At 43.8% G+C, this 26347-nt stretch overlaps 2 protein-coding genes across 2 annotated transcripts in view; one reads left to right on the forward strand and one right to left on the reverse strand.

The window, feature by feature from the left end:
- Positions 1-456: 456 nt before the first annotated feature.
- On the forward strand, positions 457-5839 carry LOC140071139 (amino acid transporter heavy chain SLC3A2-like). The gene is made up of 9 exons (XM_072118459.1): positions 457-928; positions 1685-1858; positions 1992-2095; positions 2612-2683; positions 2767-2831; positions 3577-3760; positions 3876-4016; positions 4112-4216; positions 5093-5839. The coding sequence occupies exons 1-9, from the start codon at positions 496-498 to the stop codon at positions 5438-5440; spliced, it is 1626 nt and encodes a 541-aa protein (XP_071974560.1). The 5' UTR covers positions 457-495; the 3' UTR covers positions 5441-5839.
- A 5963-nt stretch (positions 5840-11802) lies between these two features.
- Positions 11803-26347, reverse strand: part of LOC140071140 (ribosomal protein S6 kinase alpha-4-like) — a 41350-nt gene continuing 26805 nt past the window's right edge. The window contains exons 16-17 of the mRNA XM_072118460.1: positions 19173-19336; positions 11803-18495 (exon numbers count right to left, since the gene is read on the reverse strand). Coding sequence (XP_071974561.1) covers positions 18280-18495; positions 19173-19336 — 380 coding nt within the window. The 3' untranslated portion in view covers positions 11803-18279. The remainder of the gene's footprint in view (positions 18496-19172; positions 19337-26347) is intronic.

Below are 26347 nucleotides of genomic sequence, written 5' to 3' on the forward strand. Positions count from 1 at the left end.
GTGGTGGGGCAGGGGCTGGTGACAGTGGGCAGGGGTAGGTAGTGGTGGGGCTGGTGACAGTGGGCAGGGGTAGGTAGTGGTGGGGCAGGGGCTGGTGACAGTGGGCAGGGGTAGGTAGTGGTGGGGCAGGGGCTGGTGACAGTGGGCAGGGGTAGGTAGTGGTGGGGCAGGGGCTGGTGACAGTGGGCAGGGGTAGGTAGTGGGGGGTAGAGGCTGGTGACAGTGGGCAGGGGTAGGTAGTGGTGGGGCAGGGGCTGGTGACAGTGGGCAGGGGTAGGTAGTGGGGGGTAGAGGCTGGTGACACGCCGGTCACTGCTTGCATCATTGCAGTGACAGACGCCATAGAGGAGGAGCCCGGAGCCGGCAGCGCTGTTACGTCATGTGTCCTGTACCAATCACTGAGACCGGGAGGCGGGGACAGGGCGGGGCCTGGGGGTCTATATATAAACTCCCCGGTACCGGCACCGGCTCTTATAGAACACACAGACAGCAGAGATGACACAGGACACGGCGCTGGACATGAAGGACGTGGAGCTCAATGAGATCGACCCCGAGAAGCAGCCGATGGCCGCGGGGGCCGGGGAGTCCCCTGTGGGGGGAGAGAAGAACGGGGTGGTCAAGGTGAAGCTGGATGACGAGGACGATGATGGCGGCATCCGGGCCACGAAATTCACCGGCCTGTCCAAGGAGGAGCTGCTGAAGGTGGCGGGCACCCCGGGTTGGGTGCGGGTCCGCTGGGCGCTGCTCGTCCTCTTCTGGCTGGGCTGGGCCGGCATGCTGGCCGGAGCCGTGGTCATCATCGTGCAGGCACCTCGCTGCCGCCCCCTGCCGGCCATGGAGTGGTGGAACAAGGGACCACTCTACCAGATAGGAGACCCCGCCACCTTCCAGGACGCCGAGGGACAGGACGGGGTCGGCGATCTGCTGGGTGAGTCATGACGACAGCAGCGTGACGTCACCGGAAGCTGAGCCGGTCCCTGTCATGTTGCATCAGCTGCTGTGTGCGGCCTGTGCTGGGAGACTCGGGATAGTCGCTGTCAATGAATGGAAATGGACTCTAATAGAGCAGATCCTGAAATTACAGGACAGGAAAGGGATGTGGGGGTCATGTAATGCTTCAGATCTCCTGTGGCGGCGCTGTAGCAGTCAGCATGTGCTAAAGGTTTCATATAGAGGTCCAGGAAATGGGGTGCAGCCTACAGGGAACAGATCTCTTATCTTTTATTGCAAGTTATGACTTCCGTCTGTTTAAAGGGGTTCTTCAGGTGACGTGTCTCTATAGAGTATAGTTCTAGGGATCTATAGGTATGATGGGTTATCCCGGATAAGGGGGGGTCTGACAAGCCGGACCACTGACATAAAGGCATCTGTCACAGAGGGAGAATGTGGCCAGAAGTCCAGCTCCATGTCCTCTGCAGCTCTGTATGAAATGAATGGGAGCTGAGCTACAATTCTTGAGGGAGAAGCTGGACTTCTGTCTAGGAGGGAAAATCTGGTCCTTAAGTTTCACCCCTTGCTGACCTGATACAAAATAATATAACTTTAATAATCCCCTGGTTTGGAGAAATGGTCCAATCTTTTATACCTTCTTAGGTATGAAAATGATTTTACAATATGAACCTTTTATTTATTTTTGTGTGGATTTATTTTGAGGATCTGTAACTTATTTTGTTGTTATTTTTAGGTATACAAAATAGACTGGACTCCCTCAGCACCCTAAAAGTGAAGGGTCTGATGATTGGGCCCCTGCACATCAATGATAAAGATGATCCATCATTAACCAGGCTCAAGGAAATCGAGAAGAAGTACGGAACACTAGAAAGCTTCAAGTCCCTGCTAGAGGCCGCCCGGAAGAAAAGTGAGTAACACACGTTGTATGAGTAGTCCATGTCCTCGCTGTGTGTGTGGTAGTGGCAGGAGGAGCCGAGCTTCTGCCCTGTCCCCGGATGGTTCCTCATGACCTTGTTAACTAACTGGGATTTTGTCTTCAGGCATTCAGATCATTCTGGACCTCACTCCAAATTACAAAGGGGAAGATGTCTGGTTCAACAATGAAATGAAAACCCCAGACAGCATCTTACTGACACAGATAAAGGTGAGGACACAGAGACTGCTCTGTCTCTGTAGAGATCACTTTGCGGAAGGCTAGTTTTGATATACAGGCGGTCCCCTGCTTAAGAACACTCGACTTACATACGACCCCTAGTTACAAACGGACCTCTGGATATTGGTAATTTATTGTACTTTAGTCCTAGGCTACAATGATCAGCTGTAACAGCTATCACAGGTGTCTGTAATGAAGCTTTATTGTTAATCCTGGTTCTTATGACAATCCAACATTTTTAAAATCCAATTGTCACAGAGACTAAAAAAAGTTCTGGCTGGGATTACAATGATAAAATATACAGTTCCGACTTACATACAAATTCAACTTAAGAACAAACCTACAGACCCTATCTTGTATGTAACCCGGGGACTGCCTGTAGTCACACACATCTTATTTCTTTCCAAATGCTTTAACCCCTTCATCGTTTGGAAGAGATCTCCAGTTATGTCCTGGAGGACACAAAGTTCACAAACCATCTTAATTTTTTACTATTCCTCCCTGCAGGACGCTATGAACTTCTGGTATGAAAATGGTGTTGGAGGAATTTACATAAGTGGATTTGAGAGAATCCAGAATGTAAGTGCGTTCTCCTGCCCGGGCCCATGTTCTGTTGTGTTATTAGTTCTGTACAATGATGAAGCTTTATTCTTCTCTCACAGGCGGATGAGATTCTACCTGAACTGCAGAATATCACCGCTAACCACAGCACGGATGGAAAAGCAAGGTGAGTATCCAGAGGTTGTCTGGGAAATCCCACAAATGCACGGAGCAAGATTCTTGGACCACTTGTCACTTGTGGGCAATGGGCTAAAAGGCATTGTCCGGAGGTTGAAAGACATGACTGCTTTCTTCTAGAACACGTTATCTGACCATGGGTAGTGCAGAGAATGGAGCTGAGATGCAGCATTGACACCAGCCATGGTTGGGTGTTTTTGGAAGAAAGTCACGTTTATCAACCTCTGAACAACTCCTTTTAAGACTAGTTCTAAGGTTCTTGTGATCCAACTTCACATGTACATGAACATTATAAGGGGATGTCTCTGATGAGTGAGAATCTTACCTTTGGGACCCCCATATTTATTACAAAGGGGGTTGTCTGAACATCTGGGTCTTGCATGGGCACGGCCACTTATATAAAGTCTGTGCTTGGTTTCTTTTGACATTATGGGGAATAAATTGGGATCACGTGTGTGTGAACCGGAATCCAGTTTTTACAATTTGGGGGTGCTAGCTGTTAGCCCACTGCCTTCAGCTATGTTATTTACCTTTCCTCTGATAGAACAGTAATCATCCTAGCATTATGTTCCGGGGAGAGATAATGTAGAGTGGTGCCTTGTGTCAGTCTACTCCCCGCTCCCCTTTTAGAGCACATGCACACTCTGCATGAGCTTGTGTCTGGGAATATTACCAGCTATAGAGGGATCTTTACCGGTCACATACTAAAGTGTTTGTGTGTTTTCTCTTGATAGGGTGCTGCTTATCGCATCCAACGAGGTTCCCAACAACCAGATACTGGACATCCTCAATGACACGACCTCAGGCATACTAGGCGCTAGCTACTTGTTGAGTAAGGGCAATGAAAGCGACAAAACTCTGGGAGAACGCATCCGGCATTACCAAGGATTTGGGGTGCAGGACAGGATCCTCTGGACAGTAAGTGCACCCCATTGTTTCTGTCTTCTGCACACATCCAGTAGTTCTCGCTGCTTCTCAGTCTTGTGATGATCTGGAAACCAATGTCAATGTATATTTTGTTTTTCCTCTGTAGGTTAGACCACAATTGGGTCACATGGCGTCTGCGGTGAAGGAGAATCTGCTGCGTGTCTATCAGCTCCTGCTCTTCACTCTTCAGGGAACGCCTTTAACCGTGTATGGGGATGAGATCGGTCTTAAAGATTTGCCTGGGCAGGTAAGTGTTCCCCACGCCTCACATTTATTAGCGTGCAGATTACCCAAAAGTCATTAAAAGTTACATCAGTTACTGACTCTGACTCTCCTCTTCAGCCGGCTCGAGGCCCCTACATGCAGTGGGATGATACGAAGAATCATGGATTTTCAGAAGGATCAGTGAGCGAAGCAAATGACCTCAACATGAACATTTCCTTTAAGGTGAGGAGTGGACACATTACCGTTCACAGAACCACAGCTATATCTGTCCTTTATTCAAAGTTTCTTGGAAAACTGTGAGACACATAGTGACATCAGCATCATAGTACAGATGTGCGATAATCTAATCAGTGGGGATCTGTTGCATAGTCGGTACGGATGAGAATAAGACTCGTTCTATGAAGAAAGGGAAGGGATGCAAGGAACACAATTCTCTACTATAACTATCACTGTTCTATACATCTAGACCCCTGTTGAAGCTCTCTGCTGCGTCTGAGGCAGGCTATTCCACACATTCACATTTTACAGTAGAGCTTTTAATATGGAAACTATAGAATTTTAGATTACTGTGCAGATTTCTCAATCGTGCAACCTGTGTTCTTGGGGTCCCAGGAAAGTTTCCACTCGCCACATTAGCTTTTGACCTCTCAAAGTTTTAATGCACTGCAGATGTAGTGTGTGTGTGTGTGTGTATATATATATATCTATATATCTCTCTAAGCGTCAGCGCTCGGTTATGAGTGCACACTCCAGGTTGATGACCTTGGTTCTCAGCAGTGCACTATGTACTATGCACTTGCTTGTTTTTCTCCAATCTTTGCGCTTTGTTCCTCCCTGATATCTGCTGCCCCTGCAGTTCCCTCACATTGTGCACAGCAGACACTTCCCCCTCCTCCTCCCCTCATTCCTGACTCAGCGGATTCTATTGTCCGCTGTAATCCTGTCTCTGCACAACTCTTGGATACAACCTTTGTCCTACTTATCAGCACAGCATGTCGTGTACGCGGCTTAATCTCGTGTACTATCGCCACTTGTTCTAGAACCTGAATGTATTTTATACCCACACTTCTAATGTGTTGTTGTTCTTTTTGTCTCCAGGCTCAGGAAGACGATAAAACATCATTATTAAGTCAGTTCAAGCGTCTGAGCGAGTTCCGGGGGAAGGAGCGATCACTTCTTCACGGAGACTTCATTCTCCTGCACCACACGGACACGGCGCTAGCGTTTGCCCGCGTCTGGGACCAGAATGAAAGATTTGTGAGCGTAGTGAACTTTTCTCCGGATACGGTAACGGAGGTGTCCATCGTACACGAGGAAATACCGGAGCAGTGTTCAGTCGTCATGAGCTCGGACCCCGAGCGGAAGGAAGGGAGCAGTGTAACGGTGAAGAATCTAAAGTTATCAGCCGGAGAAGCGTTACTGCTGAAATATCCATACGGCGCGTGAGCGATCCCAGCGGATATAGCCGTACTCTCACATTCCATAGTCTGACCCTAGTTCCCCCCCTCCAGGAGGCACAGTATTAACCCTCGCCAAGCCCCTTTCGCTCCTCCCTCCCTGTCATCCTTACATTAGCAGTAAGAGTCCACCACCACCATCGATGTCTAAATTTTTAAGAGCAAGAGGTTTCTCGAAACGCGTTAACAGCAATAAGTGTCGTGTGCTTTACCGTGTCGTGATCTTGTAGATGCTCTAGTATGTGTGCGCACACGTGTGTATGGATGATTGTATCACACAGAGATTACAGTATCAGGTCAGGCTGGAGGGAATACTAAAAGGGGAGCAAACGCATTGTGGTCAGAAGAACTTTCCTTTTAATAAAAAAGAAAAAATAGTTTACATGTCGACTGATATTGATGTGTGGTTATTATACAATGAGATGGGGTCTTGTTATTTAAGCACTGGAGTAAAGAGGTTCTGCATCAGTTACAGTATGGAGTACAGATAATGTATCCAATACTATAAACCTGCCGCCTCTCAATTGTCCCATATTCAGCAAGAATGGAGCAATGTCTTTACTCGCCCCCTACAGACTGCAGGAGGAATGGAGATAGAGGCGGGGGAACAAATTTGGCTACACGGGTGCAAAAGAGACAACTGTGGGGGTAACTTAAAGCAGGACTGTAACCACATGCTCCGGGGTCTGTGCCATATTGTTATAATACAGCTATTAGAAGCGTGTGGTATACTGCTGTACAGGCAGAAATTGGGGCCAGGTCGCTGAGCCCTGGGTGGGTCTGGAAGGAGGATGGAAAGGGTTACACCTCTGACCTGAGGGTAGTGAGGAGAGGAAGCCATTCAGCCTTGTGTGTTACTCGTGTAGCTGAATATTGCTGTGTCATCCCTGTGCTTCACACCACACTGCGTGCCTAAAAGAGCTGAGGCTCCCTGATCACTCCCCAAACTTTAGATGTTACAATATTTTTTTCCTAAGTCAATTTTGGTGACCTGAATATACATAGTTCTCTTTTAAAGGGAACCTGTCACCACATTTTTTTACAAATACAGCTAGTGGCAGGTTCCCATAGAGCCCTAGTAACTGACCCCCTTCATTTAGCTAAATATTGTTTCCCTCAGATCTCCATATATTCAACTTTATAAATTTACCTGGTATCCAGGGATATCTATAGCGAGTCAAGGTGGGTGTGGCCTCCTCATCCCTTCCCTTTCTCAGGATTCCGCAGTAATGTCATGTGACCAGGGTGACATCATCTCAGGTCCACATTAGCAAACTGTACCCCATGCACATATATTTGATCAACGAAACCACAGCAGCCTCCGTGGAGAGGAGTAGAAGTCCACTGCGGATGCTGTGATTTCATTGATCAGATCGATATATGCTTGGTTTACAGTTTGCTAATGTTAAGAGGCTAAAGGACCGGACATGTCACCCTAGTCACATGACATTACTGCTGAATGCTCATAAGCGGCCATAACTGTCCATGACCGATAAACCTTCCAGGACCTTTATCTTGTATTCATGAATATTATCATAACTGCTCTTGGTCATTGAGGGTGTGGTCACACGTATAGAAGCAGGCGCAGGGGGCGGTGCTACGGCTGATCACATGTTCTATGGAGTCACAGCGCAGTCGTGTGGCGTCACCCTAAACATCATGACCAAACTACAAGCAACAGCAGAGCGTTCAACAAGACCTGTATCTGACATCATTAAAGAAAATGCTGTGCGCTCTGGGGACTGGAAAATCGCACGGTTGGCGGCTGTGACTTCTCTATAAGAAGTGTAATGTAGCTCAGCGTTTAGGAGCCACAGAGCAAAGCACATGACCGGATGAACTCTGCACTTCCCCAATCACTGGGGATATACAAGTCACACGTCGTGTAAGGTCCACAGACTGGAGAGTGCTCCCCTATCTGTCACAGCGGGGTGCGCCCCTGCACCAGGAATCTCTGGCCACAAATAATCCTGTACATGAGACCTAAGATTAAGTCCCCCAATCCCAACACCCCTCCCTCAGTCTTGCTGTGTTTGCTCCACTCCTTGAAGTTCGGGCAATCCGGAGTTTCCTAAAAGTTGCAGTCACCCTGTCCATCACATGGCACTGTGTATTAGGTTAGTGCCAGACAGGTCAGGAGGTCAATTTTGGTGCCAAATTTAATCTATAAAAAGCTCGTGTGCAACCACCTCCATGTCACGAGTTACACAAGTCTGAGAGTTTCATATTTTGTAAAATTGTGATTATTCCCAAAACATAATTTTATCAGGAAATATTAGTATAAAGTAGCATCCGATGTGAACCGATAATCACAAATGAATAAAGTTTTTTATAAAACATTTTTTTTTTGTTTGGTGTCCAGACTGGATAATCCCCTTCTCTGTAACGCAACCAAACATTGCGACCACCACTGCCTCAGCAGCTTCAGTGTGACCAGGGACCTGCAGACCAGTCACACATTGATCTTCTGCCACCTAGTGGAGAACTTAAACAACTGCAACTTCACATCCTCATTTTTAGCATGACAAAGCAAAAAAAAAAAAAAGGGATATTTACACAGAAATAATGATGTATCTAAAAACCACAAATACAGGCGGTCCCCTACTTAAGAACACCTGACTTACAGACAACCCCTAGTTACAAATGGACCCCTGGATTTTGGAAATTTACTGTAACAGTTATCACAGGCGTCTGAAATGAAGATTTATTGTTAATCCTGGTTCTTATGACAACCCCAAAGTTCTGAAATCCAATTGTCATAGACAGCAAAAAAATTTTTTGGCTTGGGTTACAATTATAAAGTATACAGTTCCGACTTACAAACAAATTCACCTTAAGAACAAAACTGCGGAACATATCTTGTACGTAACCCGAGGACTGCCTGTATATATACAGTATAGGGGGTCTGACTGCTGGAACCCCCATTGATCATAAGAATGGACCCCAGGATGAGCTCATCTCCTGCCGATCCATTTAAGGCCGCGGTCACACATTCCATTAGGCGTCCGTTCATAGCATGAAGCTAGCGCACAGGGGGCGGTCCTGGGCCCGAACACACATGCGTTTCCAGGGAGCACATGCGATCGGCTTATCAATCACATGCGTTTGGGCTGAGGATCGCCCCCTGTGCGCTAGCGTCGTGTGATCGCTGCCTTATAGTGTTGAAAATTTCACTTGGGTATCAACCCGAATTTTCTAGTCCTCATCCAAAACGAATCATTCTCTATGCTGTGGGAGACAGAAATCAAATTTACCCTTTAAAAGGGCAGACATTGAACAAGCAAGACACATACTTCCAGTGTCGGACTGGGGTGCCTGGGGCCCACCAGAGAAATTGATTCTCCCCCCCCCCATACCGCTACCTAGAAATATTTCACAGGAGGCCGAATTGTGCTTAGCCAATAAGAATAACTTCACCTTCTCCGTATGTTCTCCACCACATAAGAAGACAGGGCTATGATATTACAGAAATAGTCTGGATAGTTATCAGATCTTTATCTCTGTGTGGCACATCTCCACACTGTGCAACTAAAAATATCACTGTCACTATAGCATAATGTCACCTGAATAACAATGTCCCACAGTGTGCTCCTAAATAATATTTACCACTCATAACACAACTGACCACACTTTGCCCCCCACAAATATCAAATATACCCCCATAACAAAAACCATACTGTGCCCTCTCCATAAATCAAATATTACATTGTGACTTCTCAGTATATTACAATACACACCCTGAGTAAATAATATGTTACACTTAATAAAATTAAAATTGAATCGGACATCATTCCCTTTAATTACATAATATATAATTTCCAATTAATCATTTCATCTATAGTCCTACAGTGCTCATACTTATTAATTATGTTTTATATAATGCTCTCCTTAATTATTCTTCTTATATTTACTGCTCCTCTTATCAAGTATTTTATATAAAAGTCCTAATAAATACAAATATTTGGTATATATTGGTACAGCACAGTCCTACTACTCCTATCCTGTATATGTGGACACAGCACAGTACTACTACTCCTATCCTGTATATATGGATACAGCACAGTACTACTACTCCTATCCTGTATATGTGGACACAGCACAGTACTACTACTCCTATCCTGTGTATATGGGCACACTATAGTACTACTACTCCTACTGTATATATGGATACAGCACAGTACTACTACTCCTATCCTGTATATATGGGTGCAGCACAGTACTACTACTCCTATCCTGTATATATGGACACAGCACAGCACTACTATTCATATCATGTATATATGGGCACAGTACTACTACTCCTATCCTGTATACATGGGCACATCACAGTACTACTACTCCTATCCTGTATATATGGGCAGCGCACAGTACTACTACTCCTATCCTGTATATATGGGCACAGCACAGTACTACTACTCCTATCCTGTATATATGGGCACAGCACAGTACTACTACTCCTATCCTATATATATGGACACTGCACAGCACTACTATTCATATCCTGTATATATGGGCACAGCACAGTACTACTACTCCTATCCTGTATATATGGGCACAGCACAGTACTACTACTCCTATCCTGTATATATGGGAACAGAACAGTACTACTACTCCTATCCTGTATATATGGGCACAGCACAGTACTACTACTCCTATATCATGTGTCTATGGGCACAGTACTACTACTTCTCTCCTGTATATATGGACACAGCACAGTACTACTACACCTATCCTGTATATATGGGCACAGCACACTACTACTCCTAATCTGTATATATGGGCACAGCACACTACTACTACTCTTATCCTGTATATATGGGCATAGCACAGTACTACTACTCCTATCCTGTATGTATGGGAACAGCACAGTACTACTACTCCTATCCTGTATATATGGGGACAGCACAGTACTACTACTCCTATCCTGTATATATGGGGACAGCACAGTACTACTACTCCTATCCTGTATATATGGGCAGAGCACAGTACTATTACTCCTATCCTGTATGTATGGGCACAGCACAGTACTACTACTCCTATCCTGTATATATGGGCACAGTACTACTACTCCTATCCTGTATGTATGGGAACAGCACAGTACTACTACTCCTATCCTGTATGTATGGGAACAGCACAGTACTACTACTCCTATCCTGTATATATGGGTACAGCACAGTACTACTACTCTTATCCTGTATATATGAGCACAGCACAGTACTACTACTCCTATCCTGTATATATGGATATAGCACAGTACTACTACTCCTATACTGTATATATGGGCCCAGCACAGTACTACTATTCATATCCTGTATATATGTATGTAGCCCCCCCCCCCCCCCCCCAAGTACATATAGTCCACTAGTGCACCCTTATTATATTACATACAGTCCTCTATGGGGCCCTTTAATTATATATATATATACACACATACACATAACATATATATATTACACACACACACACACACACTTCAATGGGGGTCCTTTGCAATGTAGTCCCTTACTATATATAGTTCTGCAATGGGCCCCTTTATAATAGATTTAGTCTGGTAGTTGAAAATAATAAAACTCACTTACCAGTAGCAGTGCTCTCACGTCCTCCATCTCTCTTCTCCCGACAGGAGAGGTAGAGTAAGTCTCTGCACGCTGCTGCTTGTTGGCAGGAAGTGCCTGTGTCTGAGCTGTTCTTGTAATGCAGGGGGTAGAGGCAGAGAGAACTGCAGTGTGTAGACAAGAGAAGCTATTAATGGTCATATCCAGGGGCAACCAAATTGTGTACACCAGGACTGATAGAGACAGGTTGGAATTATATCTGTGAAATGCTGGATTCTTGTTAATAACAGTGAATTAGAGAATGTGTTATTTTATTATCCTGAGTATATTTAAGAATCTGGTCTTTATGGGAATACCCCTTTAAGCAAGTCAAATCGTCCTATTATATTGTAAAGGGGTATGTTACTTATGTATGCTCCAATCCACTGGATAGAACTTGCTGATGGGGGTCAGGCCCCCCACAAACACCTCCACTGATCAAGAGAATAAGGGGCCCCTTGTTCCTACAAATGAAAGGAGTGACTGGATACCATTGAGTCGCTCCTATGCCGCTACAGGAGAGATAACAGCAGAAGTCCCACTGGTCGGACCCTTATGATGCTATAGAATTGAGATAGGTGTACGAAGAGACACTGAAACTTGACTCATCTCAGGCCAAATATGACTCTTCTCTGCTCATTGTCACGACTTTGGAGGAGATTTTCCTTTTTAGGTAAAAGATTTCACATGAAAGGGGAAATTTTAGAAACTAACAGAGGGGGGTTTTGTATCAGAATAAAACATCTACATCACAGTGGGAAAAAAAAACAAACTTTATTTCATAAAAACAAGATATCATGATCCACAAAATTCTTAAATAATACATTCCGGTTCGATTTCATTGCACAATGACCATTAACCAATGTTCACGTCAAGTGTATTAGCCGACCAGAACTATCCGACCCGGCCAACCGGTTACATTCAGGAGATGCCAACCTCACCCAATGCCACCATATTCCATAACATCCCACAAGTGATTCTGGCTAATGCCGGCCACAGAGATTCTGGGAATGGGCCAAACAATCTCACGGACAGTTCCAGGTGTTAGAACAAGAATGACCTCCGATTCCAAAACTCGTCTGTAATGCCGATTCCACCACTGTATAGTCAGAAAAGTGCATGTAGGACAATGCCCGCTCATACATACAGTAGTTATTATGTGGAATAACTTATCACATCCGTGTAATGTTCTACAAAATCCAGAGAAATCCATAAACCTGTGGATGACGTTCCCTTGATAATGGGATATTTAACGCCCCTTTAGGATGGACCCCCATCAGGGGGTGTTCACACTACTAATGTTTTCAGATTGTCCGCTCTTGTATCTAGTCTGGTGTTCCAGCTCCGGATCTCACCCAATACGATACATATTGTTCTGTGTAATCCAAGACGATGCCTCCAAAACGTCTCAAAAGTAAATTTAAGTGCAACACTAGTTAACCCTTTAACTTATTATGTATCTATACGCAACATATATAGTCATCTTACCTGGTACCCCTAGTCCTGTTTTGGTCCCCCACAGAGATTTCTTTCAAGATGGCCAAAGTGTCTCATAATTTACCACGTAGGAAAGTCAGGGTCCTGTCCCTGGACTTCATTGCTCTTACAGGGAAAGGACACAGCACCCCCTTCAAAGTCTAGCCCTACCTAAATCTATAGACCTTGTCACAATTTCCCATATATCCCTAAGATACATTTGGAATAAGAACATTCCACTCCCACTAGAGAAACGCTCAACGTTGTGGTGCCGCCTGGCCAGGGTGCCCAGCCGTGGTGCCGCCCGGCCAGGGCGAGAGACTTATGGCTCCATGCATACGTCCGTATATGGCTAGCTCACAGCTACATAGGGGAGCATTATATCACGTGCGTGCTCAGCTGCCTATGAACAGGGGAGGGGTGAGGAGCCCCAACCCCTTTCTCCACCATAGTTAAGATATAGTGGAGCCTAAGTTTGTTCAATACCAAAAAAATTTCAAGCCAAAATAGCCCATACCCCAGTAATATATCTATGTACAATATTCATTAATTATTTTGTAATATATCTTAAAAGGAAAATGTCTTCTTTCTCCACTTATCTGGCTCTTTCCTGTTTCTAATATATACGTCTATGCAGAGGGCAGGGGGGAGAGGAGGCTACACAAACTATATAGAATATATGTATGATGCTCTACCACAGCTTGGAGACAGGGAAGAAGTCACTTACCTTCCACTTTCCTTTACTGTTAGAAATTAAAGGGAACCTATCAGCAAATACTGACGTAATAAATCACCATCAGTTTGTTGTCATGCCGCTGAACATCTTTGAGAGCATGTGTGTTGGCATCATCCACAAAATTAACTTTGAAGCGAGATGTAAATTGGTTGTATAAAGTCGAGGCGGCTGAGAATTTAGCACTGAAGTCCAGCTCTCCCCGCTTCAGAATGCCTCTTCACTGTAGTTGATAGTCCTGCATCCAGATACATTACTAATTAGAGTCCGGTGCGTGGGGGGTGGAAAGAGATTAACTTCAATTTTAAACTCTCCGCCTACTTGACTCTATACAACCAGTTTGCATCTTACTTCAAAGTTGATTTTCTGGATGATAGAACCAAGCTGGACCAATAAAGAAATATAATCTGTGAGATGTTAAGCTGCTTGACAACATACTAGTAGTGGTTTATTAGGCCCATTTCTGATGACAGGTTCCCTTTAAGGGCAATAATAGGAGGAGGAGGAGGAAAGCAGCCGGATAAGCAGAGGAGGAAGTGTCATTCTATAATAGGATATACTAGGCCATTTCTTTTAGTAATTTTGTTCTATTGCATCATGGAAATTCATTTCAAAGCTGGAGGGACAACACTTGCAGTCTGTGATACGAAAAAGCCACTATACTCCCATTGGTTGAAGTTATCCGATACTTGATGAAATCCTCATTACATATAGATTATGGATTTTGCTTTGGTTATGGAATGGTCACATAGAAACAGCAATAGAATTAATATCCCAGCAAATTCAGGCCCAAAAATATGTTGGAATTAAAGCAAACTTCACCCAATTTTTAGCACTTCCGGTAGGGTTGGTGTCCTAATAGCGGGGGTGGTGCTAAGCTTAAATGTTGACAACAACGTACGTATGACATGGTCAGACATCTAACAACCAATCATCCAAGGTAGTGTATACTAAAAGGGATTGATCGAATGGGACAAGCCCTTTAAGAGTATACAAATTAAATCTAAAATTCGCAATACTAGAAATAAAGAGATGCCTTAAAGTAAATCTGCACCTTTTATCATCAAGTTATTTTTACAACCGCTGATTAATTTCCTAATGTATCATCATAGTTTCTAGAGCTCTGTTTTCTTATATAGAGATACAAATTCCATCTAAAAATGTTGAAGTATAAGATGACATTTCTGTATGCCTGTTGTTACCACTAGGGGGAGCTGACTGGACATTACTGGCTCCCTTCTAAAACAGCACACATTAAGCTAATGAGCTCCACCTAGTGGTGGCAGCAGGTATATGCAATATTAAGAAAATTGATAGTGAAGCATTTTGAAACACTTCGTAGCTAAAAAAAAGTGAAGAATTCTACATTAACTGGTCTAGGAACTTTTTTCTTTTCTTTTAATCCAAAGCAAAATAAGTCACTGTTAACCATGAATATTGCATAATTACATGTGATTGAAAACTTTCTTTAAAGGGGTTGGCCACTTTACCTCACAGTTTTTGTAATGTGTGCAAGTGTGGGGGGCAGGACATTAGGTAATTTACAAATATACATCTATTAATAGTTCTGTGTCGCTTTCTTGATATGTAAAGTGAAGCCTCCTGTCTTTTACCTCATCAGCCAGAGACTCCTGACCATAACATGGCCACAGATGCAGGGTCATGTGATCTCTATCTGTCCGTGAATAATCACCCTGCCTCAATCTTATATTCATGAATTCTATCATAAGGTCCTGGCAAAGCGATTGCTCATGGATAGTGAGAGATCACATGACCCTCCATCTGCGGCCATTTTATGGATTTGAATGTCTGGCTGATGAGGTAAACGACAGGAGGATTCACTTTACATATTAAGAATTACAAATTAAGAGATGTATATTAGTCAATTACCTAATATCCAGCCCCCCACACTTACACACACACACATTACAAAGATCATGAGGTAAATCAGTCAACCCCTTTAACATTGAGTTACTTTGAGGCAGGTTTTCATATTAGTCGGAGAACAACTTTAAATCTCATCTCTTCCTGGGTTTTCTACTTTTTGCGTTTTTTTCCAGTCCTTTGTAAAAAAAATTTCAGTCAGATTTGCCTTACTACAGTGCAACACTCTCATTAAGGCTATATTCACACTGCCGTATGGGGGACGTATATGCGTACGGCACCGTACCGTTCCATAGCCGGGAGAAAGATAGGACATGTCTTACTTCTTTCGGCTCCATGGTCTCTGGTCACAACCTACCAAAATGTGATCAGTATTGGGTGCTGGGACCAGATATCGATGGTCGGCCATCAATTGTAATTCTAGTCATCCTGTCATGCCTTATAGCCTTTGGTTGGGCATTTCCCCTGTAGAGACCACTAGTGACCCAAATGGATCGACATCAGATGGATGGGATCAGAATCTGGATTTGTTCACATTTCTATCCCACTGAGGGTTACACATGGAATAATGAGCTGCAGGGATGGCTCTGAATATGGCGGGGGCGATGCTCTGCAGTACACATATATACAGGTCACATATAGAAATAACACGGAGCCCTCTCGCATGTGATAACAGTCCCTGTGGGAAGGATATCCTCCCGGTATTAACCCTTTACACCCAAAGCATAGATCATCTGCAAATCTGTGTAGCATAAAAATACATTTACTGTACATTTTCGCTTAATATATACAAAATAAGTGCCCCAGTTTAAACACTGAATACGAAACAGCACAAAGATCTAGCTGTATAATGCTCTGCGTGTCTATACACGGACTTGCACACCCGGCTAAACAGCGCTATGCATAGATAATAAAAAAACGAAGGCAAAGCCATTAAACTAGGACTACGCCATTTACACGAGATACAAACATAGAAAGAACAGCAGCCTTTTAGTAGATCTGGTACGAAATGTAAAGCAGAATCTCACACACACACATTCTATAACAATGCAAGACAATAGCTGGATAAAGGAACGATGCTAAATAAATAGGAAGCTCTCCCAGGGTGGGATATAGGGATATAGGTTACCCTCTGCCCGTGATGTGGGTAAAGCCCAAATCATACAGTGAAGTTTACAAACAAGGGGCTGGATATAGACCATGTAAGAAGGTCCTGCAGGGGGTTAGGCCTCACCCACAGGGCCAAAGCCTCACCCACAGGGCCAAAGCCTCACCCACAGGGCCAAAGCCTCACCCACAGGGCCAAAGCCAATCCTCACAAATCACAAGCCCACCCGAGTCTCTTCTTCCTCGAAAAACAGCAGGGCCTAATAATGGCTGCAATTCCGTGTTGCTGTCTGGCCAGGAAAAAGGGCTCCAAAGTCTGGGAGCTGGGACTGTGATTTTGGTGTGAAATCCACCCAGCAAATGCTGCATTTTTCACAGGTAGACCGGTCGTGTTGGTGCCAACCTTACTCCATACAGAGGAAACACAGCGAATGGGTCTCATACATATTAAAGGGGTTGGCCACTTCCAACAAATAACTGATAGTGTTTGTGTAATTGAAAAGTATTAATTTTCCAATATACCTTTAGTATCGATTCCTCACAGTTTTCTAGATCTCTGCTTGCTGTCATTCTATAACAATCCATTTACCATGGATAAACAACGGTCTCTGGTCATGTGATGTCAAACAGGTTCACGGTTCGTTATTATCATAGAGTAAACAGAGCTGTGGGATATAACGAACCGTGCACCTGTGTGACATCACATGACCAGCAATACAACGACCTGTGTCACATCAAATGACCAGGGATATGATGAGCCGTGCACCTATGTGACATCACATGACCAGGGATATAACGAGCCGTGCACCTGTGTTACATCACATGACCAGGGATATAACGAGCCGTGCACCTATGTGACATCACATGACCAGGGATATAACGAGCCGTGCACCTGTGTGACATCACATGACCAGGGATATAACGAGCCGTGCACCTGTGTGACATCACATGACCAGGGATATTACGAGCCGTGCACCTGTGTGACATCACATGACCAGGGATATAACGAGCCGTGCACCTGTGTGACATCACATGACCAGGGATATTACGAGCCGTGCACCTGTGTGACATCACATGACCAGGGATATTACGAGCCGTGCACCTGTGTGACATCACATGACCAGGGATATTACGAGCCGTGCACCTGTGTGACATCACTTGACCAGGGATATAACGAGCCGTGCACCTGTGTGACATCACATGACCTGGGATATAACGAGCCGTGCACCTGTGTGACATCACATGGCCAGGGATATAACGAGCCGTGCACCTATGTGACATTACATGACCAGGGACTGTTTTTTTATCCACAGGAAGTAAACAATGAAGCTTCCTATAGAATGACAGCAAGCAGAGATTTAAAAAAACCTTGAGGAATTGATACAGAAAGTACATTAGAAAATTGTGTAACTTTTCATCATACAAACAACATCACTAACTTGCTGAAGTGGACAAAGCCCTTTAATTCCCTGGCGCTTTCCAATAACTTTTTTCTGGTAATATATAAAAAAATAATCTATGGAGGGGAACACACACACACACACACAACTCGTACACACAGTTATCTGTTACAAGCACACATGGCCCTTAAAAAGCTTGAGTACAAGCCTGTTCATAGTAAAATTTCAAGGTTAGAAACATATATATATAGATATATACATATTATTATAAAGGAAAAAAAAATATATGACATCAATCTGGAACACTGAAATATACACAGTAAATGCTGGTGCAGGGGGCACAGGACACGTAACCCAGCGGTCACATCCAAAAACCTTCCCTGCTTTAACACATTTAGAGCGCGAGGGAAGACTCACATTCACCGATACTTGGACAGTGGCTAGTGTCTATGTATATACTCCGTATACACCGGGCAGTGATGGCGCCCACTTCTCTCTGTACACATAATGCAAACACGGCACATGATTGATAGACGTCCCCATATGTAAAATGGTGGACAGAAGGTGCTCCTCTTGCCTTTTTTTGGTCCGCCTGTAGCCAGGGCCTGTAGTGTATTCAAAAGAAAGCAACCAGTTAAGAATTTGCAGGCCTGTGACCTTGTGGGGGTGCTCTGGATTTGGGGGATCGAGCTGCATTGGTAGCGGATGAGGACGACGAAGAAGAAGAAGATGAAGATCCACTGCGAGCGTCACCTCCCGTGCTGCACTGCTTCAGTTTTCGCCTTTTAGCCAAAGGGGCGTTATCCACACTCTTTAGGAAGACTCCCTCACGTTTACCCCGATTAAATGCCTGTAAAAAAAATGTGGATAGGATCCCTCAGTAAAAACTTTTAAAACATGTCACAAACCCTACGATTGGGAATGCAATATTTTAAAGGGAACCAGTCACCAGGATGGTCATTTTTCACCCTTGGGTGGCCATTGCGGCTCCCTCCCGGAGAGATCACAGCGCTGGACACCGGGAGGGACCGGAGGGGTAAGTACATGTTTATTTTTTTTTTATCCCGTCCCATCCTGGCCACCAAAGGGTTTTTTTTAATACCTTCGGACAACCCCTTTAATCTGCCTTGTAAAACAACAACAACAAAAAAAGTAAAAAGAAAATTATACAAATCATCAACAGGTGGCGCTGCAAACACATTGAGCAGATGCACTGCACAAAGGGAGATTAAATGGGAATAAAACTGCTCAGCAATTATATCAATTAGGCAGAAATTTTCACATTAAGGATAACGTCACGTTGATACAAAGAGCCTGCGAATTAATGATTCAGGAGCAAACATAATAATTATACACCGGAAGAGTCTCCAAAAAACACTTTCCATATTGCTAGATCACCCTGTGCAGGTGCGGATGTACATACTACCACATGTCTGGTCACAGTAGTTCACCTTCAGCTATGTGGGAGGAGGAGGAAGATGGCGAAATACACCTTTAACATAGTGCTGAGCTCATGGATGTACTTACCATGAATGTGGCGTGTACACAGGTTTTTGTCGCCATCCCGCTGGATTCCAGAACATCCGGTGTCATGAGTGGGGTGGACGAGAGGGGTCGCCCTCCTCGTAGCCACTCGCTTTCCTGCAGTTCATTAAGGCTCAGCCGACAAGACGGATCTACAGTCAGCAAACCTGAAAATGGAAGGAAACTGTGTTAATGGTAGAAAGTGCTATAGCTAAAATAAAAAAAAAAAATTCCTTTATATAGCGCACACAGATTATGCAGCGCTGCACAGAGTTTGCCAAATCAGCCCCTGTCCCCAATGGGGCTCACTATCTAATCAACCTACCAGTATATTTTGGTGTGTGGGAGGAAACCAGAGGACCTGGAGGAAACCCACACAAAAATGGAGAGAACATACAAACTCTTTGCAGATGTTGACCCTAGGACTTGAACCCAGGTCCCCAGCGCTGCAAGGCTGTAGTGCTAACCACTAAGAAAAGGGAATACCCTATTCCTATACCAGCTTGGTTGATGCCATGCCAACATACAGGGCATCATCATCACAGGGCACCCAGACACAAAAATGGGTTATACTGTAAGTATATTGAAAAGATGTTAGAATTTTACAATACTGTATATTTGTGAAGACCTATAGACTGAACAACTCCTTCACATAGCTGGCTGTCCTGCTACATCTTTGACAGCTCTGTTTCTGCTTTCCACTTCTCTCATCTCACCACAATTCACAGGCTGCAGAAAAAATCTGAGCTGAAATAGACTTGATCTTAAAGGGGTTGTACAAAGTTTGATTGTTATTCCCTATCCTGTCGATCTAATTGATGGGGAGCCAACTGCTGCAAATCCAAAGATCAAAGCAGGTCATTTTTACACTATCTGATGTAGTTCTGCTGCTCCATTCATTACTATGGGAGTATCACAGCTCCGGTATCTCCGGGAATCCTGTTTCCGGTCTTTAAATGCGCTGGTGATAACCAAGTGCTGTACTTGGCAATTTCCAATGCTCCCCTAGGATTGAATGGAGCAGCAGTACTGATAATTAACCTGTCACTTCATTCAGTGACTTGTGATCAGTAGGGGTCCCATTTACACTAACTGATGTAGTCCTGCCGCTCCATTCATTACTATTGGAGTATCACATCTCCGGCACTCCTGTTTCCTGTCTTTAAATGCGCTGAAGATAACCGAGTGCTGTGCTTGGCAATTTCCGATGCTCCCCTAGTATTAAATGGAGCAGCAGTATTGATAATTATCCTGACACTTCTTTCAATCAGTAACTTGTGATCAGTGGGGGTCCCAGCATTCGGACACCCACTGATCATATTATCACTTAGACTAGGGGATACCAATAGAACTTGGTAAAGCCCCTTTAAACCCTAAGAATGTCAGATTTTTCTTTGCACTTCAGAATCATAGGGTGAAATTTCCAAGAAACATGACTATTAGCCGAATCTACTATTACAGTTCAGTCCCAATCATTTTCTAAGGACATTAGACACAGACCATGGATACCAAAGGCCCCGCACCAGAACCCTTTGTCACACATTGTATGAGCAGGAGATGTCTGCCAAAGGATTGGGTTACACAAGAGAAAAACAGGAAAGGCTAAAATCCTGTTTTGGACAACTAAACATAAGGCTTCCACATGGACGGTTCCTCGTAACATGTGAATGAAGTCTAAGTGAACAATATGTGTGAAGCAGTTTTACAGCACAACAGTATAAGGCTCTTACAGATGGCCTGTAGACAGGTTCAAGTAATTTTAAGCAAGTTTCCTAAAAATAAAACTATGGAAAACCAAGAACACATGCTAGGGCAGTGATGGTGAACCTATGACACGCGTGTCAGCACTGACACGCGTAGTCATGTTCGCTGACACGCTGGTCGTGGCTGTGTGGCCGGTCGCCGTTGTCTGTGGGAGGTCGGCCGTGCAGGTGGGCGAGCGGGCGCTCGATGATACGGCGCTGATTCTGTCCTCTCCGCGTTCCGCGGCGATACGCGTGGGGCATTGTCTGGACTCCCCTTGGACCTCTTCCACTTGGGTAATTTCATGCTTTCCAGTATTGCATTCAGCAGCTTGTACCCCATTATCTTTTTCACTGGGATTTTTTGCCCGTCTCATTTTGTGTACTGGAGCACTCTAGTGACTCATTTATTTCAGTGTTGGTCCTGGGGGGTCCTTTTGCAGGTTGTCAGTCACTATTGTATGACTGCACCTGCTACGTCTTCATCACGAAAGCAGTTGATCTGCTTTTTTCGTGTTTTAATTGCTTTTATACTGTCTGTCCATTTGATTTTCCTATGTGTGTATTTGAAATAAAGGATTTATTATATCTTAGTTACTTGACACATGTTTCTGTTTTTGGTCTTCATGTGCTATCTTTTCATGTGTGTAGCACCATTCTGATATGGTTACTTTATCGGGATTTGATTCCGTTCTGGACAATCTGTCCTCTCATCCTGCTCTGCGGAGGCCGCGCACTCCGCACGTCAGAGCGTGGAGACAGAGCAGCCCCGGTAACCTGTGCTGTGCCTGCTGTAGCCCACTCAGCTCCAGCCTCTGCTCCTGGCCCCAACGCCCTGCGCTCCAGCGTGAGAAATAGAGAAGTACCTCTCCCCGGCGGCTCCTGATTTCCTGCGCGGTGACGTCATCGCACCAGCACTCTCAGTCAGTCCTGCACTTCACTGAGTCGCTGCACTCCGGCCCGTGGCTGCTGCACATGCTAAGTAAATACATATTTTTTCTCTACTGATGTGGAGGGTTGTGATTTGGCCCTGTAACTATACTGGGGGGCCCTATGACAATATTGGGGAGGGGGGGCCCTGTGACTATACTGGGGGGGGGCCTGTAACTATACTGGGGGGCCCTATGAAATTATTGGGGAGGGGGGGGGTCCTGTGACTATACTGGGGGGCCCTATGACAATATTGGGGAGGGGGGGCCCTGTGACTATACTGGGGGGGGGGGGCCTGTAACTATACTGGGAGGCCCTATGACATTATTGGGGAGGGGGGGGGGGTCCTGTGACTATACTGGGGGGCCCTATGACAATATTGGGGAGGGGGCCCTGTGACTATACTGAGGGGCCCTATGACATTATTGGGGAGGGGGGGGGGGGGGAGGTCCTGTGACTATACTGGGGGCCCTATGACAATATTGGGGAGGGGGGGCCCCTCACTTATCTTAGTTCATGGCACCCCACACAAGTTAAATAACAGCAAGACCAACAAAAGAAACCAACTGACAGATTAACAAAGAAGTCACTAAGCAGGTACGTTAAATAATTATACATATTTGTTATTTAAACTCTAAATATCACAAAATTAGGGTTTTTTCCTAAAAGTGACATGCCACCCGAATTATGCTCGTTTTTTTTGGCGAATTTTGACACGCCAAGCTCAAAAGGTTGCCCATCACTGTGCTAGGGTGTTCCTCCTGAAACGGAATCCGTTCTTCCTTTTGTTTTTGCATCCAAGGTGGTATATTCCTTTAAAGATCGGTTTTAATTTTCTAGAATGATCATCCATTACCTTTATATTTTTCTATTGTGAAAAAGTATAAAGCTTTGTATTACTTATTTATAAAAATATATATAAAAAAAAAAAGAAAAAATAAGTCTTTGAAAAATGTTAATTGTATCGGGATAGGTCGATTTGGCCAACAAACATGGTGTACGAAATAAAAGCTGTCATTTGATTGGTTGTTGGGGCAGCTTCCTACATTTACCCCAGCTTTGATCCGTCACCAGTTGTTTGCTGGTGGATACAATGGCATCCAGTCTGTACTGAGGGCTAGCCGGCATGAAACCACACTCATACATTGCTCATTACACTATCAGGACCTGATAAGAGAGGTTAGATTTGCTGTATGGAAGCAATTGTAGCAAACCGTCAGCATTGAAACCCCCGGGCACACATAACTAAGCATGTTATTTGTTCAATGTCAGCAATCAGAGGTAGGTGATGTATATAGTATATATTGCGGTGAGAGGTAAACAAAAAAGCCTAGTGGTCAAAGCGTTTTAGGCTGCAAACATCTCTCATTTTATTGCCCCCTAAATGTAAAATGAACAAATAAGACCTCGCCGTGTGACCGAGCCTTTCCCATATGGACAGGATGTACGTTTCAGAAGCAATAAAAGTTGAAGAACAATAAACGTTTCTGAGTTTTCTAGCCTAAAACAACACAACTGCTGGTCTTTTGAGACAATGAAATATATATTATTGCTGTAGAATACAAGAATATGATTGCTACATAAACTTCAACGAGTATCCACTCATTGGGGCACATGTATCATAGTGTTTCAGCTGCCACTTTTTTTCCAAGTTTCCTGAAGTTTGCCTACTTAACCCCTTAACGACCTAGCCCATTTTTGTTTTTTCATTTCCATTTTCACTCCCCACCTTCAAAAATCTATAACTTTTTTTATTTTTACACGTAAAGAGCTGTGTGATGGTTTGTTTTCTGCTTAACAAATTGCACCTAATAGTGATGGTATTGAATATTCCTTGCCGTGTACTTGGAAGGTGGAATTTCAAAGGCAGTGAAAATGGTGAAAAAAAACGACGTTTTCTTGTGGGCTTGGAATTTACGGCTTTCACTGTGCGCCCCAAATGACTCGTCTACAGGCGGTCCCCTACTTAAGGACACCCGACTTACAGACAACCCATAGTTACAGACCCCTCTGACCTCTGGTAAAGCTCTCCGAATGCTTTACTAGAGTCCCAGACTGCAATGATCAGCTGTAAGGTGTCTGTAATGAAGTTTTATTGATCATCCTTGGTCCCCTTACAGCAAAAAATGTTTAAACTCCAATTGTCACTGAGGCCAAAATTTTTTTTTTGTCTGGATCTACAATTATAAAATATACAGTTTCGACTTCCATACAAATTCAACTTAAGAACAAACCTCCGGACCCTATCTTGTACGTAACCCGGGGGGAACTGCCTGTACTTTATTCTTTGGGTCGGTACAATCACGTGGATAACAAATTTCTACAGGTTGTTATTATGTTTTCATACATTTACAAAATGGTGCTAATAACTTTTTCATACTTCGGTGTACGGAGCTGTGGGGGGTGTCATTTTTTGCTAATTTTGATAAAGTCTTCAATGCTATCATTTTTAGAACTGTATGACCACTGTTTGATCACTTCATTTTTTTCAAATGGCAAAAGAAAAGTGCCATTTTCGACTTTGGGCGCTATTTTCCGTTACGGGGTTAAATGCAGTGAAAAACCGTTAATATATATTGATAGATCGGGTATTTTTGGACGCGACGATACCCAATGTGTTTATGATTTTTACTGTTAATTTATATTTATATCAGTTCTAGAGATGATCTTCGGCACCGCCTGCTTTTTGAAGCCGCCCGCGGCTTTGACGTCGGCGATCGGCGGGATAGGGTGCTACAGGCAAGTCTTTGCTGCATATTGCAGCTTACCGGCTATGGAGAGGGCTCAGCCCGTGATCCCTTTCCATTAACCAGCACCGTAATAGTACGGCGCACGTCCTTAATGGGTTAAGGGACATGTGTGCCCTCCAAAAAAGAACATTTTGTGACAGACACAAAAAAAAAAAACAATATTATAAAAAAAAACAGGAAAAAAATAAATAAATCAAACAAATACAACAACATACATAGACTCTCAGATAAAACAAAAATGGAATTGAACATAGACAACCAAGTCAAAAACAAATTGTAATAATGAATATAATAATAATAATATTTTTTCTTACATTTTACTAAATTTGTCAAATAAAATGTGGGGAAAAATCTATCATATTTGTATTGCCATCTTCCAAGTGGCATAACTTTGTTACTTTTCTGGCTACGGAGCTGGTTGATGGCTTGTTTTTTGCAGCACATGTTGTACTTTGCACCAGTATCATTCTGGAGTACATATGTTTTTTGATCACTTTTTATAGCATTTTTTTGTGGGATTGAATAGGTAAAAAAAATCATAATTTTTGGAGGGTTTATAACAGTTTTTTTTTTTTACGTTTATCGTATGGGTTCAATAAATATTTATTATTATTCTACGGGTTGTTACGGACGAGGTGATACTATTTATGTGGGGTTTGGGTTTTCATTTAGAATTTATTTGGGGTTATAAGTCTCTTTATGTGTTTTGGGGCTTTTGGGCATTTTTATTGATTTCTTTCTTTATTTTTTATTGAATACATTTTTTTTTTTTTTTTTTACTTTTTCACTTGTTCCACCATGGCACATGAACAAGCAATCATCTAATTGCTTGTTCATGCTAATACTGTGCAATACTGATGTATTGCAGGGTATTAGCAGTGTCAGCCTTTGCACTTGCATAGGCTGGCACTCTGCCAGTAAGATGATGTCACAGACTCCATCTTACCGTCAGTTCTTGCAGGCAGTGCTGGGGACCTGATCGGACCCCAGAGTTGCTATAGCAATGATCGGTGCCCCCCGAAAACGGTTCGGGGGGGGGGCGATCATGGGGGAGAGACACCCTAGAGGCATGTTAGATGCCGTGGTCGCGCTGACTGCGGCATTTAATGGGTTAAGCACCCGCGATCAGAGCTCACTCTGATCACGGGTGTTACACTGGGGTGCCGGCTTGGTTGCAATCCACAAATGTGTTTAAAAATATATTACACACAAAGCAAGAAGCTCCTATTCTGTCAAATTCAAAGTTTTAATATATTAATAAAAATAACTTTTAATTCATACACACTACCACCCTCATGGAACTTTGCAGTAAACCGCTTTACTAAAACAGCAGGATGGGAGGAGATCATACAGACCCTACATGTGTATATTCACCAAAGTATGCAGCAAAGGGAACGTTACACCCACAGGGGACTCCAAACTATTTGTGCAGGAGATTGCACTGACCGTCACACAGATCTATCATTATATGCTCCTTACACAATGGTCACCCAAATAATAACTATATATCCATAAACCAAGCTTATTAGATAATAAAAGTCACATTTAGATGTGCGCCATTGCATTAGCCACACAATAACGGAAGCCTCCGCGCTTCATAAGAATTTGAATCACAACGCCATAACAAAGGAGTAAATAATGGAGGATGGTGTATAATAAAAACTTTATTCAGGAACGTGTGTGTGTTCTTTGTGTTACATATAGCTTTATGGACATGTTCTGGGTCACGGTGTTAATTGTTGTAACCACAATAGGT

This window comes from Engystomops pustulosus, chromosome 7, assembly GCF_040894005.1.
Source record: "Engystomops pustulosus chromosome 7, aEngPut4.maternal, whole genome shotgun sequence".
Classification (NCBI taxonomy): domain Eukaryota; kingdom Metazoa; phylum Chordata; class Amphibia; order Anura; family Leptodactylidae; genus Engystomops; species Engystomops pustulosus.